This window comes from Opisthorchis viverrini (genome assembly GCF_000715545.1).
Source record: "Opisthorchis viverrini unplaced genomic scaffold opera_v5_231, whole genome shotgun sequence".
In the NCBI taxonomy this organism is placed as follows: domain Eukaryota; kingdom Metazoa; phylum Platyhelminthes; class Trematoda; order Opisthorchiida; family Opisthorchiidae; genus Opisthorchis; species Opisthorchis viverrini.
The window spans coordinates 624,688-641,054 of NW_008751889.1; the positions used below are offsets into that span (position 1 = coordinate 624,688).

Here is a 16,367-nt window from a genome sequence, read left to right on the forward strand (position 1 = left end):
ACCCCCCCCCCAATCATCGGTGAACGAAACTGTGGCAGCTACAACCAGTGTACGACCAGTACGCGGTTCTTACAGCTGACAATGATGATGATGATGATGGGTCCAGACTTTCGACCAATCGGATCTCGTCTTGATGCCGGACCGGCAAGCGTCCCGGATTCCTGGCCAGTCTTGCGTGGGATGGACTTCTCGGCCAGCAGCACCTGCGTGCGAGCGGTAAAGAGGGATCCGTGTGGAATTCCGCCTAACAACTCGGAACCAAAATTTCAGCGACTGAGATGCCAATTATACCTGTGAAGAGTTTACGTATTTAATACTTTCTCACCCCAAATCTATTAGACTTTCGTCACAAGACATTCAATTGTTGTATCCACTTGTGAACAGGGGATCCTCTTTTGATGTCTGATGACTCGAACGCACCATGTCCATAATCAACGAAGGATGTAGCGCAAGAATCCATTTGGACTGGGGAATACACACTTTAACAATTTTGTCCCATTCAGATTTAAGCGACTGAGGAAATGGCATTCCTAGTGGATGTTTTTGGAATGGACGTTCAGAGAGAGTTCCGTGGAGATATAAGCAAACTAGATCTTGTATGTACGTGAATTACAGTGTGCTCGGAAGCACATTTATCCACGCTTGTTTTCCGAACTTGACCCAGTGAAATTCATTGAGGTCTTGAGTGAACCTTTGATGAGGCCATTAGGACACAGTCGTACGACACGTCCTCCCTGGTGAACAACCACCATAAGTTTCTTGAATGTATTGCTCTTTCGAGACAATAATGCACGTCAGAATGGCTATTAAAGCCCGATGACTGGTACATATAAGGTTGATGTAAATTCTTGGGCCGCTGTTCTGAGTCTGGTACTTGAATTGCCGCCAGTCAGTGTTTACCATCCAAGGCTTCCTTAGGAGGCAGATTCCCCTTCTGACAAAGTATCCTCGTAGGTGGAGTTCCCAGGTCCGAACTGACTGCACGAAACAGGTTTTTTGAGGTACCTGAGGTTCCAATGACATCTGTATTGCACATAGAAACCGCAGTTCCTCCACCCAAGAGGTAACGGAAACGTGGTCCATCCATTAACATCATATCAACACTGATAACTGTCTTTCAAGGCGGGATACCTGAAACGAAGTGAACAAAGCCACTGGAGCTAACGCCGCCAAAAGCGATTTCCTTCCAGAGTGCTTGTGAAAACAGTTATCCACGATATACGGTCATTTTCTCCCGTTATTGACATTTGGCTTAGTGTATGAAATAGGGACAAACGAATTTCCGAGACTCTACAATATAGCGCTTCACTAGAGTCCGAACATCAAATCACTCTCGACCGTTAGTTTCAATCACTCATGTCGGTCATTCACCATCTAATGCCGTGCCCATTTGGTGATATCAAAATATCATTGTCCACGCCCTCCTGGAAAGGATGGGGCGCGATGGCCCAAGTGGTTAGAGCGCGAATTTACTGACCGGAAGGTCCGTGGTTCGAATATGACCTCCGCCACTCGACTTCCCCTGTCTAGGCTTGGGCAACCTGGCAGTATCCCAGCCCTCGTGCTTCCTTCGGGTGACATGGCAGCTAGGCACCGAAGGGATGCTACAGCTGGACGCTTTCTTTCTTTCTTTCCTGGAAAGACCATCCCAGAGAACAACTTAGAAGTGATTCTAGCTGGTGTTATTGATGGCTAGTACAGTATTTTGAAATATCAATTGTGTTTGTTTCACCAAATAGGATCCATGAACCAAGCGAATTATGAACGAGTAGGCAGCTCCGATAGTATCATCATCCCACAGCATGACATCAGTTTTCAACACCGATGCTTCACTGGCGTAGTCGTGAATGTCATGGTTGTACGAGGGCTGGGATACTGTCAGGACGCTCACACCTAGACAGGAGGACGATTAGGGTCCTCAACCAAAGTCTTTGACTCAAAAGCCTAACCGCAAGGCAGCGGCGTTTGGCGGGAAATGCAAACCCATTACCATTTCTACTGAACGAGTTGCCACATGTTCCTATCCCCAACCTGGAGAGCCAGGAGACTGTGTTCGTCAGATGTCTAACCATCGACTAACCAGGTATGAGAGACTCTGAGTGTCACACGGACACTCCCCAGTACAGCTCAATGGATCGCTGAGGTGCGCAAACCGTCACACCATGGTAAGGTCCAGTATCTTCGTGACGGCTCCGATAGTATGAAACAAAACAATCTTTATAATTCAATGAATGTTCACAAAGCTTCGCTGTGCAGCGTTTTGAATGCGAAAGGGTATGACGGAATTGTGACAAGCAGTTCATAAAAGGGATGGGCCAACCCATATGATAATTTTTGACCCGATCCGACAGTTCCGAACCTTGGAGTGCTTCCTCTGAAAGCGGTGACCAGTTCACCGGAGTGTTGGAAACTACACAGCACCGTGATCACGTAGAGAAGGGTATCCAAGAGGATGGGCTACGATGACCCATTTCTTCCCTTCCAAGTAGGGTGGTGCGCTAGAAAATAACCGCCGCGGACGAGTTCAAAAAGTGGCCGGTGCTGATGAATGATGTCACTACGATTGTGGTCGGGCATTCGGAATATTGTTGATGGACAGAGGCAGGGATGAGTGGTTTAGAACGACTCGTGACCGTAACCACGCTTGCACAACTTGGAGCGTTGTGGAGAGTTGGCCGTTTTCACGCTGCGTTCGAATCTTACGGTAATGTTGATAACAACGGTTTCTTCATGGTGAGCGATAGATGCTTAGACACTCTATAAACGAGGTCTAGATTTTTCTAGTGCACTAAGGTTGCTGAAAATTCATCGACAGCCCACGACCGGTTTCGCCCTTCTTAAGGCTCATCAGGTAGTCGCGGTCCCCGAGTTTCCGCCAACCTTATGTCTTACTTGAAACCAAAATTGCACGAAATTAGCGAAATACACTCATTTGCAAAGTAATTTGGTTTTGCGAGAGACTCACCTGGAACCCAGTTGAATCACTTGTTTGTGATGTTTCTAGGCAACTGAATGTGCTGCACTAGGTCGCCTCATGTTCCAGTCGCTACGATATTCGAGATATCGCGATACATGTATAAATTTGTAATGTACTACTCATATTCCGTTGCCTGGAAACATCACAAACGTGAGAGTCAGCTGGGTTCCAGGTGAGTTTCTCCCAAATTAATTTGCAAATGAGTATACTTCGCTAACGTTTTACAAGCTTCATCATTTAAGTGTATATCATTGAAAACGGTGTATCTGAATTGTTTGCTCAAGAGGTTGGTAAAGTTGACTCTCCCAGAAAAACTCATCCAAGTAGGACCGACTGGGATGTGCTTCTTGAAGCCATCAGAGCAACTCGATGTGAACTCACACCTAAAGACCGCGAAACATATCTCCCCGCTACATTACCTGCAGTTAAAAAAAACAGGGAGAGATCATCTACTTGCCTTTCAAGGACATTAGCGTGCGAATTCAGACGACAATAAAATCAAGCTTTACATATACATGAAACGATGTTCCCGACATTGCCGTGTTGTGGGGAGGTGGTGTGTGTGTGTGTTGTGTGTACGTGTAAGTTAAATGCACAAGAAGAACGACAGATGATGATGATGATGCGTAAAAAGTTGCATACGGGTTATGTTAGGGGTATGGTAAAAGTTGAAAGGAAAATCAACAGTCCTGTTGTGTGTGTGGGGGGGGGGAACAGACATGGAAAAATAATTTTGACACGAGAAAAAAGTGAACTAACAAATGAATAAACGGTTATTACCATTCACGCAGAGAGAAATCAGGTAGTGGTACACCAAAAAACAATGCTATGCAGATCACATTCTTCTCACTGGAATAAAAGTGGATGTGAGTGAGATGAGAGAGGGTGAAGATAGATCGTTGTGCTCAGAATGCAGCATACGTTTGGTCTGTGTAGGTGGCTGAGGTGGGAAAAAGGTGGTGGTCATCCAGTCTATCCAATAAACTGGGCGACGGGGTGGTTAAGGCCTTTCAGAGGGAGGTGTTATGTGAACCGCATGTGCCACAAATGGAACCTGATTGGTGCAGCCATATGTTTATTGTGAAAACCTAGTGTTTCGGGCAGATGTGATGGACGTGTCAAATGGAAGCAGTGATTATCCGGGCGGTGAAAATGAACGAGGGTGGTTAAGTCCTGCAGCAAAGCAATATAAGAGACTGGAGTGTATGTTGTGCTTGTACCCGTTGGAGTCTTTTCTAACACAAGCTACATGATTGGTTATCCATCGCGTTTTTGTCGCGGACCACGCTGAAAGAAAAAGATGAAATGTTCATTACAGGCCACAAAGAGCCAGTAAGTCAAGAGGGCGGCTCCGAGGAACAAATGTTCTTTTCTGTATACAAAAAAATACGACAATTCAAGGAAGGAAGTGACCAGAACACCAGATAATTCTAATGGAATGAACCTTTTTGGTGCAGGAACAAACAAGTTCGGACAAAATATTTCACGCACACGCACAAACTACTGTCCGGTGTTATTAGTAACCAAGTGTTATCCATGACTTGATTTCGCCATCATTCACCAGTGAGAGCAGTACACCAGAAGGGAAACACCCTGAATCCTTCACTGGTGCAACTGAAGGATCGCCTCCCAGCGATTAGAACCAGGGACTGTGTCTATAAGATTAAATACAACTGCACTATGGTCTGTATAGAACAGACGGCAAGAGAACTTAACATCAGAACTGGCGAGCACGAGTGAACGCCGAGAAACGCAGATTAACATGCAGCATTACTCATAGACTCAGCAGTGGCGGAACATGTGTCGGACATGGGACGCAAAAAAAAGACTTGGAAAATGTTGAAGTTTTGAAGAGCGGGCTACGATTCACGCCACAGAGACTGATGACCGACCAAACATTCCACTATCAACAGGTTAGGTGTAGAATTGGTAGACATGTGGAGAATGGCTTTGGATCAGCCGTCACGGTTATCAGCGAAGACGAGTCAGAAACAGAAGTAGCTGAGAAGGGAACTGCATGAAACAAACACGACCAAAAATCTAACCTAACGCCCCCAACCAAATTGTCGTACCATATATAAACCTACAAAGACTAACAAGATATACCGGTGGCACCCAAGATAAAGAATCAACTGAATTGCCCTGAACCGAAAGATTGAGGATCCAAACCTGACCAAAACGGAAGTGAAATTTCCCCGACTCATCAGCCGTAAGATCTAGGCAACCACACTAACCGACAAGACCTTTTAACCGACATTCAACATTGTGCTAGTCGGAAAAGATCTTGCTGATTGCTGATTGGTATCTGCTAACTTGGTAATCTACTCACTTTGCCTGAAGAAGCTTTTGTGTCGAAAGCAAAACATGAAAACAGTCCAATTTGGGTTGACGGAAACTCGGGGATTGCGCCCACCTGATGAGACCCAAAAAGGGCGAAACAGGTCGTTGGTTGTCGAAGAGTTTTCAGCAACCTTGTAAGTAGTTTCCTTTATGAAACATAACGCAGTTATAAAACCACCAGGTGTTCACCAAACCCTTAGGAACCGCTCCGGTGATCCCCTTCAACAGCCAGGCCCGTGCTAGACAAACATGCAAATTCATTGTAGGAAAATGGGATAAACCAAATGTGAAGAAAGAGAGTGAGTGACACATCAAAAGCTGGGATGTAAAAAAATAATCGAGAGCCTGTGACACACCTTGTTCGTTGTTCACTCACAAGGAGATCTCGCTGCTCAGTCAAGAGTTCAGGTAACCACAACAGGGTAACCAAACTTGGGCTACCAAAGTGGAACCGCCTAATGCTGAGCCCTGTTGTCACTATTGAACAGATGGAGATTGTGTTCACACATTGACTATTACATTTGTTTTCCTGTAACCCGAACATCACACAGAGGATGACACGAGTCGCCTGAATTCATTCCCCAACAATCTAGCGGATGATACGGCAAACAAACGTGGCAGGATCCACTTTCCTTGAACAACCAGCTGGTTACGAGGCGCCGTTGAAATCTAAATCCAACAGTCCAATGAATGGGTGGGCTCTTATTTCAATTATCCGAAATACTACACTCACTTTCTGCCTTTCTACGCCAGCGGAAACGGGTTTCGTGTTTGCACCGGGCTGATTATTGGGGTTATAGTGTTGGGGACTGAGGACGGTATGATGTACAGGTAACACGGGATTTGGCATAGCTGACATGTTGGGAAGGTTGGTGGAGGCCGGGTCCGGATGAGCAACATAGTGCGATGTTGCGGGGGCTGGATGTCGTTGATTGAACATGCTAACTGGATAGGAGGACTGAGCTGGATGCATTGGGCTTGGTAATAGACTGTTCACGTTACCCGCCTGAATGGGGTTGGTCGATTGAAAGACTTGGTGCTGGGAAGGGATACCATAGGGTGGCGCCTGTGAATGTGAATACAAAACACGGGAATCTCGCTGTTCGTTCGCGACTTCGTACTCTTCTAGGCGTTGCGTCAGAGCTAGCTTCTGTTGGATGGCCAGGCGGAGTAAAGAATTCACAGTTCGTTTCTCATCTTCAGCAAGCTGAAACAGATAGCAGAATTGTACCAAACGAGTTTGCATGGTCAGAAAAAACTATGGTAGTTCTGCACGTTAAACCATCACTACTGCATGGTACCTTGAGATTTGGCTGGGGATCGATCTATTTTGAGTGACCAGTTCAATAAAGATTATGCATTGCTCGGAAATACCCGCAACATTTTCCCCATGGAGAGATGGAAATGTGCTATCCTACTAGATTTTTGGGAGGTGGGAGGGGAAACTAATCAGAACCTAACGAGGTCGTATCTCTAAATGGGTTTTGATACATAGCTATCACCCGAAGCGAAGCGACAGCGTCTGAAGAGACTTTGAGAGGAAGCCAGCCAGTGTATATAACAACTTCGCGTGGAATGCGACTTGTAGGGTTGGCAGTTGAACACTATAGCACTCGCCACGTGACTAGCCTGTGACGGTCACAGCTTTCATAGCTGTGATTTCCCTTTTTTAGCAGATTACTTATGGGCCGTGGGTAATAAGGAAACTTCGAATTTTCAACCTGTCAACTGGTACGATGTGTGCAGACCTCGACCGCATCGGGATAAAAAAAACTCATTCGTCAAATTACCACCCGTAGAATGCATTGTAAACGAATTGGAAACATGTTTGAACCCTTCTACTTGAATTGCCTGTCTTTCGTCTTTTGTCGGATTATCGCAACTGTTTATTTCATCGGAATTGCTAATTCCTTAGAGGAATCCAAAAGCTCAGACTTTATGTCGTCTTAGGCTGCCGCCAAATAATTCGAATTGCCCGGGTCTGCGATTCCCAATCCCCTTTTCTATCGAATGCGAGCTTTGACTGGCGATTTACGGGATGGACAGTTAAGCGCTGATTTACGTCTCGCACTCATCGCCGCCTGCTATGATAATAGTCGCTGTTTATGTCTGTTGTCGTTGTGGGTAAGTGCCGTTGTAGAAGAATTTCCTCTTGCCTGGAGTCACACGTGGACGCTATCAGCCTGGTCACGAACCACGTGACCAGGATCACTCCGCTTCTGCCTACGTGTCCGAGGTCATTCTCCAATCGACCCATGTTCATTTGTATCTGACTTGAATGCAGCTCGCGCATATTCGGGATTGTGATGTTTTGCAACGCTGTACGCACCTGGCAACCTGAAATTCGTTTTGTCTGTCCGATATGTTTACGTCCATTCGCAACAGTTGAAATATTCCTCCCTAACAGTATGACGGGCCTGACCGACATCGGTCCTGAGCTCCCTCTGAATACTGTTTTGCTTGCCGTGAGTACATTTAATGTGCTAACCTGTTACTACCGCCACAGTGGCTATTATAACCGTGCTGTACATAACTCGGAATTGCTACAGTTTGTTATTACTAATCATGTGTTCGCATTGATGCTGCACCAGAAATGGCATGTCTGAAAAACAGATCCGTAGTTCATACAGCCCCAAATGCTGTTCGCCTTGCCTGCATCAACACTGATGTTTCCGTCGCCTAGTGTCCCAAGTACAGATGTCCCTACCGATGTTTTTTCTAACTTCGGGTCTGTGTGAGTTTGAGCAGCAGCAAGAGTCGGTTCTGTGGAACCCGTCACACTGCTCCAAATTCTACAGGAACAGGAATATGACCGTGATAAAAGCACTCCATCAAGCGTGAAGGAAGTTTCTGAGTATGGCGTGGAGGTAATCTGGACCCTCTTCGTCTCAGATGGCATTGGACAGGAAAATGTTAACAAGGCTTCTGAGACAGAGGAGGACATTAGCAAGACACGATCATGTATCATCTATCAGGAGACTTGCGCTGCAACTATCCTAAGCGCGTTCCCACCTTAAACAAGAATGACGCACAAGCTAAATACTTTTGTGGAGCTTTCAGCAACCAAAAAAACTTTCTCAAGGCAAATTGATCCCGTTCATTTTGGTAGAACAATGGGACTGTAGAAATACTGCCTATCAGTCGAGTAAATTGTAACAGAGGAGAAAATGATATGAATGACCGACCGCTGAACCCCAGGGGGCGAGAAAACGTAACCTGCTGAAACTCACATTCAACTTGCGTTGTAACTCATCCATCTGTGTCACATACTCATCGTATCGTTGCGCAAACATGGCACGCAGTGAGGCGTAGGTGGCTGCGTCCTCCTTCAGCGTTTTCAACTCGTTGCGCAACTTTTGCATGGTATCCGTAACAATCAGCTTTTCGTTCTCATATTTTTGTTTCAAATTGGCCAGAGCAGTTTCGGCAGTGGCTTTATTCGCCCGCAGCATGTTTCGCAAAGCCACAACTTGTTCTCGCTTGGTCTCCACGGTTCCTTTCAGACGGAATATTTGTTGTTGTGCCTCTTCCAGGTCTAAGTTGCTTTGGCCGGTGGACTTTCGAAGAGAGAGACAAAAGGACCATATTCAATCGGTTAGCATTACATTGTGAAGTAATATAGTTGACTGCAAATTGAGGAAATGAGCTTGACNACCAGGAGGAACTGCCGAACCCAATGAAAACGGAAAAAGCAATCGTACAGTTGGAATAGCAGACGTCAATACATGCTTACACCGACAATGTGATTAGTCAATTTGAAATCAAAGAGAGCGGTTGTGCTCGTCGTTTAAAATTTGCATTTGCGCCCAAGCTAGCAAGTTTCGTAACCTATACAGCTGTTTTCACGACCTCCAATATAATGAGCCAAAAAAGGCGCTCAGCTAAAAGTCATCTGCTGATAAAAATCATCTGAACATCCGTGTTGTCTGTGTCGTTCAACTGAAGCACTCTTTCGGTGCCTAACTGCCACGCCACCCGAAGGTTGCACGAGGGCTGGGATACAGCCAGGTTGCCCACGCCTAGACAGAGGAAGTCGAGAGGCAGAAGGGGCGGGTTCGGACCGCGGACCTTCTGGTCAGTAGATTCGCGCTATAACCACTTAGGCTATCTCGCACCAGAAAGATAAAGGGAGATGCATTGAATAATAAGAAGGCGGGAGGTTTATCGCCTCGATTTTTTGCATGATTTGGGAGTGGGCTGGATGTGCAGTTGGGATTAAGACAAAAAAGTCTACCATAACCGAATTTCTCTAAGGATGTAGTCCATGAGGTGATCACGGCCATCCGAATCAAGAACTAGCCTAGGGAAATATGCATACAACACTGTTGTGATCGCGTGAGTCTGGTTGCTGCGCCATCCACCAGTGTGTCAAGACGCTAGGCAGCTTCAGAAAGCGGGACAACAGTACAACGCTACAACCATATTTACGAAACAAATTACCGGACATTCGACACCCCCGCTCTGGAGTGATCGCGATAGAACAGGAAGCGCTGAGTTGAAACGATCGACTTTGACTGTTAGATATCCAGAGTAACCTCTGTTGTATAGCCCGTTCGCTAAGTTCGACGCAACCTTCCGGTGTTCCGGAATACATGTATACATATAATTCGCGCACGCTAGCTTGGGGGCTCAAACCGAGAACTAAGCTGAGGAAAATACCGTTACTACAACAGTCTACGGCAGAGTAAATTGGTCCTGGCATCATCATTGGCTGTGAACTGCGTTCTGGTGGACCGATTCTCTTAGCGATTTCGAACTGGTCACTACCATCTTCCTGGATGGGGACCCCGAGACGGGCCACATCAATGGCTAGAGACATTGTCAGACATGGCCCAGTCGCGCCCTTAACGGCGCTCGTGCATTCAAGCTATTTCCTTCAATGCATAGCTCCTTTTCCAACCAAACCCCCACACACACCCCACTTGACAGCTCACTCTCAATGGAGGGTTTATGCACCAATTTATCAGCTCCCGCCTGCAATGAGCAGCTACCTACCCCTCCCCCCAAATCATCGGTGAACGAAACTGCGGCAGCTACAACCACTGTACGCGGTTATTACAGCTGACAATGAGGATGAGGATGACATGTGGAATTTAGAATTAAACAACTAGGAGGATCCACCACTGGTGGGCAGACCTTATCTTCATCTAGTAGTAATCTGTCTATTGTTTTTTGTAATACGGATTAAGAGATCACACGGTCTGAAAGCGAAAATGGAACGCCTTGTACTCTTCCATGTCCCACAGAGAAACCACCAATTTTTTTTTCATTGATTGGCGTTCCTTATTAAGGCTGCTTATTATTCTAGATTTTGTGTGTAAAAGATTGATGAAGAAGTGGTGTTAATGAAGGTATTTCTACTTACTACTCATCAGTAGATTTTTGAACGCACGGGATGACTTCGTTTGGGAGCACCACAATCCAGAACAGGTCTATCATCCGCGATAGAGGAACACATTTGGAAGTATGTTGAGAACCAAAGAAACTCAGTGTCAGTGGTAATTATTTTATTTTGCTGTGGGTGGTTGTGGGATATGCAGTGATCACATTCACACCAATCTCGTTTGAACAGTCGCCCTTCTGTGTTAGCGCACTTAATCTAATGAGTCCACCCCAAAAGTATACAAATTCGGAGTGAAATTTTGTAGAGTAGGGATTCTCATGGAGGTGCACCTTTTAAAAAGCAGCGAGGATTCCAGTCAGGCTGCCTGCTACTAACTCCAGCGATTTAGAGGAAACGCAATTAGGAAGCCTCATTATATTAGGGACTTGTACAGCGGAAGGGGAGAGGGTAACAACGCGGAATTACGGCTTTGTGCGAGTGATTGTCACCCGTGAATACTTCGTTAGGCCATGCATCGAATGCTCATTACAAAGGTAGCCATCATCAACTTCATCATTACGGACAGAAAAACATCACTGGTGCTTCGCCACCGTACAACCATAAGTTATTTGAGGGCCTCATTGTGAAAAAAAGGATAACAGTAGATGGGGCCGACCAGGAACTAACCTGCCACAATCATTCCGAGGTGGCTACACTTCAAGACACTCATTCAGACAATCTGGGTAGAAAATGACAAAGAGGACGCCGTTGACATTGAGTAGTAGCCATTTCTGGCAGTGTGCCTAACAGTGCACAGTTACGATCATGCACACCCCATCCTGGAAGGTCAGCCACACCGACCGTACCCGCACTTTTCGTGATAGCTTTCATACTCCTCTGCCAGATCACGAGTTAGCCACCTTTCCGTTTAAGCCAGTCACATAAGCAAACTCAGTTAGGGATGTGCGGATAGGTGAAAGTTCCAAAACACAATGAAAAAAAACAGCAAGGTTTCAAGCGGCACTATTACCTGATTAAGCAATTGGGTATACTGCTCCATGGATGTGTTGAGCAAGTGACGAAGCTGGTTGGCGATGAGTAGTTGTCCATCAATCCCAGCCAGGAGGGCATCTGTTGCAGGGCCACTTGCTGTGTCGTTTGCCAGACAGCGATCTCCCTCTTCTGTCGCTGCCGTGTGATCAGAAGCAATGGAACCCTCAGGAGAGTCTTTGCTGAAGTTGTTGAGTGGGATTCCTAGGCGTTGAGTTAGTTCTACAACCTACGGTGAAAATGGTATTGAGCGAATTAAGAGGGGGTATAAATGGTGTTTAAAACTAAAAACAATTCTACCGGGCACCATATGTCCTAACGTATATAACTGATGATTTATCCACAAGTAAGATCTACGGCAGACTGAACTGTTCTTGTTGTCTGGAAAAAAAGTCATCATGTAACACAGAAAATGGCTAAATTACATCGGGAACTAAAACAAAACCCAAGCCATAAGTACAGACGTATTACACTACTCACAAGGTTCTTGGAAATTCTTCGACAGCGCACGAAAGGCTTCATCCTCCTTGGGGCACAGTCCCCGAATCTCCGTCAACTTTATGTACTACTTGAATCCAAATTGCACGAAATTAGCGAAATACACTCGTTTGCAAACCAATTTGCTTTATAAGCTTGGAAACATCATAAAAGAGGAATTCAGCTGGGCTCCAGGTGAGTCTCCCGCAAAACCAAATTGGTTTGCAAATGAGTGCATTGAGCTAATGTGCAAGTACTTCTAACGACCGGCTACTTACCTGAGGCCGCAATTGAAACTCCGAAGTCTGCGTTGTGTGGATCCTGAAAAAACTGACTATCATTATGAGGAGACAGTAAAGTCGGTGTTGATACCAACGCTTCACTGTTGTACAATCATAGGGTTTAAATAATTAGGCCTTGAAGTAAAAATAGTGAATGAGGCGAGGATCTGTTGCTGCTCTATCCCAAACTTACACCTCCAAGCGAAAATGAACTAACAGCACGAACGGCAATTGACATCGTTTGGGGGGATATTCCATGCACTGTCTCCAGCAAGCGCAGGGGGATTATGAGGACCCCATCCTGGAAGGCAAACCATAATAGCAACATCCAAACTCTTCGCGATCCCTCTCACACCCTTCCGCGAAGTGATCTATTATCCGCTTCGGCGCTACTCTGATGGAGGCACAGAGAACAGTACTCACTTCGGCATGTGTAGCACATGGCCAAGCCACCGCAGGTGATATTGCCGGATGTTTTTCACGACTGAAATAACTGCTGCACACAACCAAATACATGTTTACTAGTTACTTCATTACAAATCCGTTAACACCACCCGACAATACCAATAATCTCGAGAAATCAGTGCTCAAAAACCTAAAGACACCTCACATCATCTGTTCGAAGAGGCCAGGCCCCACAACCATACAAGACAGTCCTTATTGTGGTCTGGTAGACACAACAGTTGATACCCAGTGATAGGCCTTTTTGACGCCACAAGTGACACGAATCAGAAAATCTGACCCGGTCCTTTGACAATCTTGCACTGACTTCATTAAACACTTCCGAGGCATATGAAATTCTCCACAACACACATTGCTTCCGCGTTTTCGAAACATTTCGCAGGTCTGGTGAATTAGGAAAGTATGTTTAGTTACGCAGTTTGCGGTTGTCAAAGGGCTGCGACCTGCCGGGTCGTTCAAATCTCAGTAGGACTATTAGGGTCTGTGGACCGATTGGAAGGAAATGATGGTCAATGGGAAAATACTAGAGCAGCCAAACCTTCAACAAACAAGATTCCAACGTGGACGACTGCGTTGCTACCATTAGCAAACCTGAATTGAGGACCAAAGGCTGTCGCACCTCTCGACAAAGGGTCGAGAGGATACCCAAACTATCACATGACGGTAGGGTTCAATCTCCTCGTGACAACCTACAGTCAACACCGGTAAAGTCGGAAGCTTTTTAGGGGAAATAAACCGGCGACCAATAGGCCAGTTAGCGACATGCCAGGTGCAAACCATTCATTGAGTCATACTGAATTATGCTTCCTACGAACACTACCCAAGCCATGCCACAGACAGTTGATACAATACAGTGCATCAGCCGCAGACAAACCGTGCAGGGTGTGGAAGGCAAGAAACCGCACCATTTCCGTGTAGACAAGGTTGGTGAAAAGACCACATTGAAGGAACGAAAGCCCACAGCTCCAGTCGAATTACGCCACCATCAAAACCGACGGCAGCCGACGCGTTCGTCTATGTAGATAAGAAAGCCAATCGTCAATATGATCAAAAGTCGAGTTGCAGCCCTTTCTGTTTAGCCCCGTTCATTGATTCGCAAATTTGCTTGCTCATGAACGATTCGAGTGGATGTTAGTTGATTTATTGTCCGTGTTCAACAGAGCGACCCGATGAGTCACTGTACGGTAGTTCATACGCCACCGGTTACGAGCGATTGGTGTGGCGACGGCCACGTGACTCACTGTGGCTTTGTATGATCGATTGTGTGTGTTGTGTTGGCGAGAATACACAAAGCCGTACACTGATGCAATATCCGTTGTAGATAAGAGCCTCATTATCAAGTGCTCCAGATGCCCCTCATCAGATCTAAAAGGCCGCTTTCCTTCCGCTTTCACACCCGTTTCGATTGAATTCCTAGGTGGCTTTATTCCGACAAAACTACTAAAATTGAGCGAGTACTGTGTGACAGTAGTCAGATTATTCTTACGTTTACTATGAGGCCGTAACTCGAATGGTCAATTCGTTGTAGACTAGCTTGTTTCGGATCAATTTACCACAAGACCAATTCAATCTAACATAGTCTGGATTATTGTAAGAAATTTTATTAAATGAAACAGAACCATTGTGTGATACTTTCATCACTTCCGAAGTGCACATAACCCTAAAAGGCAACCAGTTTTCTGGAGAGTCTACCGGTACATCGTAATGGTTTTTAGCGTGCAGCTCAAGGTGGGCTTTTTTGTGGGATTTACGACTTCAGGATGTCTAGACTAAACAACTGCAAAAAGGGGTTCTATCATGTTCTAAATCAAGCTTCTCTATGTAGTTGAACCATTATGTTCTGGAGAGCCAGAATCACATATCGGGTTATGGGCAGCGTGGACAGTGATAACTCAGAGACTAAAACACGAAGCTACTTCCTGCGGGAGGTCCACAGTTTGAACCTAGGGTTGACTGCGCCTATTTAGGCTTGAGCACCCTAGCACTACATCGGCTCGTGCTTCCTTCGGGATGCATAGCAGCAATGCAGTGAAAGAGTACTACATCCGAACGACTAATTCTTTGAAGCGTATTGTCATCTCAAGTTTTTGTTTTGATCCTATAACAGATTACTCGCTGAGTACTTTCCGTAAGTATGCATTTTGGCGCAGTAGCTGGATGTCTTGTTCCCACTCCGGTTGTGGACTAGCTTCGCAGTGCAGTACGCGCCTTGATTGTGATGAAATAAGTCGTGCGGTGGCCGCGAACAGGAATTACATGTGAATTAAAATGGCCCGTCATCGATCGGCCTACGATGAAGTTAGTATGGCAGACTGCCTGCATGCTTCACTCCCTCCAACTATCTAAGACAGCTTCGTGTTGCGTTTCTCTTCTAAAGCTTTCAATGCTGAATCATGTGAGTCACTGACATACTGGATGATGCAAACAACTTTCCAAGAAACACGAGACAGTAAGGTAAACAACGCACTACAGCCCGTTCGCAGCGTGACTAAACTCTGTTGGCACTCTGACGTTACCGTGTCAGCTGACCACCTCACAGATGAGTGAAAGCATGAGGAGGCTGAGAAGGTCTTTGAAAATTCATTGTGGTTTTGCCAACTGAAACACAGTAAGGGACTGTTTGATTCAGATGCCCACGCGTAGTTAATGTGCTACGCACGTGAGTACACCAGGTGAATGCTTTCGACCCGTTCGCGAACCGTTGATCCGAATCTTTAATGGAAACATATCACAGTGGAGACAACTGCGATCCGCTCAAGGTGACGGTCGAACCTAGAAATAAGTCATGCTCCCGATTGCTTTCGAGAAGCAAGTTAATTCGGCAGCCAATGTCACCAACACCTGCCTTGAAGTCAAGTTTACCCCCATAAACTTTGGAGATTACGTAGTGGCAACCTTCTGTGGGACTTTCGCATGCCGCAATAAAGTGAAACTTATACCCACCATGCTCGCGGTGCTGATCACTTGTTTTCTGTATGTTCACAATCAACTTGCGAATTTCCTTGGTTGAGAAGTGCACCCTCGAAAAAAAGCCGAGTGGCGCGGAGAAGGTGGTCCGTAAAAATCCTGCTGTCTCTCAAATGAAACCCCAAGCATACTACGGCGTCTGTGAAAAGCGAATCACCATCTGCTGACCAAACGGCTGGTCTGACCAGAGGACAAGCTCGAACCACCAATTTATGGAGCTGTCTATCACTCCCAAGAATGTCTGTATCATATTTGACGCAGACAGCCAAAGTACGAGCATATGTAGTCTCCATGATCATGGGTCAGATAACATCTAGCTTTCTGAGACCCAACTACCAACTCGGGTGAATGGCGAAGCCTTGTTCCTAAATCGGACGCTGGCTCTATCACAGTGGACCCACGGATAACTGACGCCTCCAAGATGTTACAATTGCCATGGGAAACCATAGTAACAACGCATCTCCAAGGCTCACAGTGCCTGGTTTTAGTG

At 46.0% G+C, this 16,367-nt stretch overlaps 1 protein-coding gene across 1 annotated transcript in view; it reads right to left on the minus strand.

The window, feature by feature from the left end:
* Nucleotides 1-16,367, minus strand: part of T265_08723 (hypothetical protein) — a gene marked incomplete at both ends in the record, with an annotated part of 54,615 nt that overhangs the window by 2,288 nt on the left and 35,960 nt on the right. Inside the window, 7 exons of the mRNA XM_009174603.1 lie at nt 109-251; nt 1,478-1,634; nt 2,966-3,000; nt 3,828-3,917; nt 6,051-6,524; nt 8,548-8,874; nt 11,671-11,919. Of these exons, the coding sequence (XP_009172867.1) occupies nt 109-251; nt 1,478-1,634; nt 2,966-3,000; nt 3,828-3,917; nt 6,051-6,524; nt 8,548-8,874; nt 11,671-11,919 (1,475 nt within the window). The remainder of the gene's footprint in view (nt 1-108; nt 252-1,477; nt 1,635-2,965; nt 3,001-3,827; nt 3,918-6,050; nt 6,525-8,547; nt 8,875-11,670; nt 11,920-16,367) is intronic.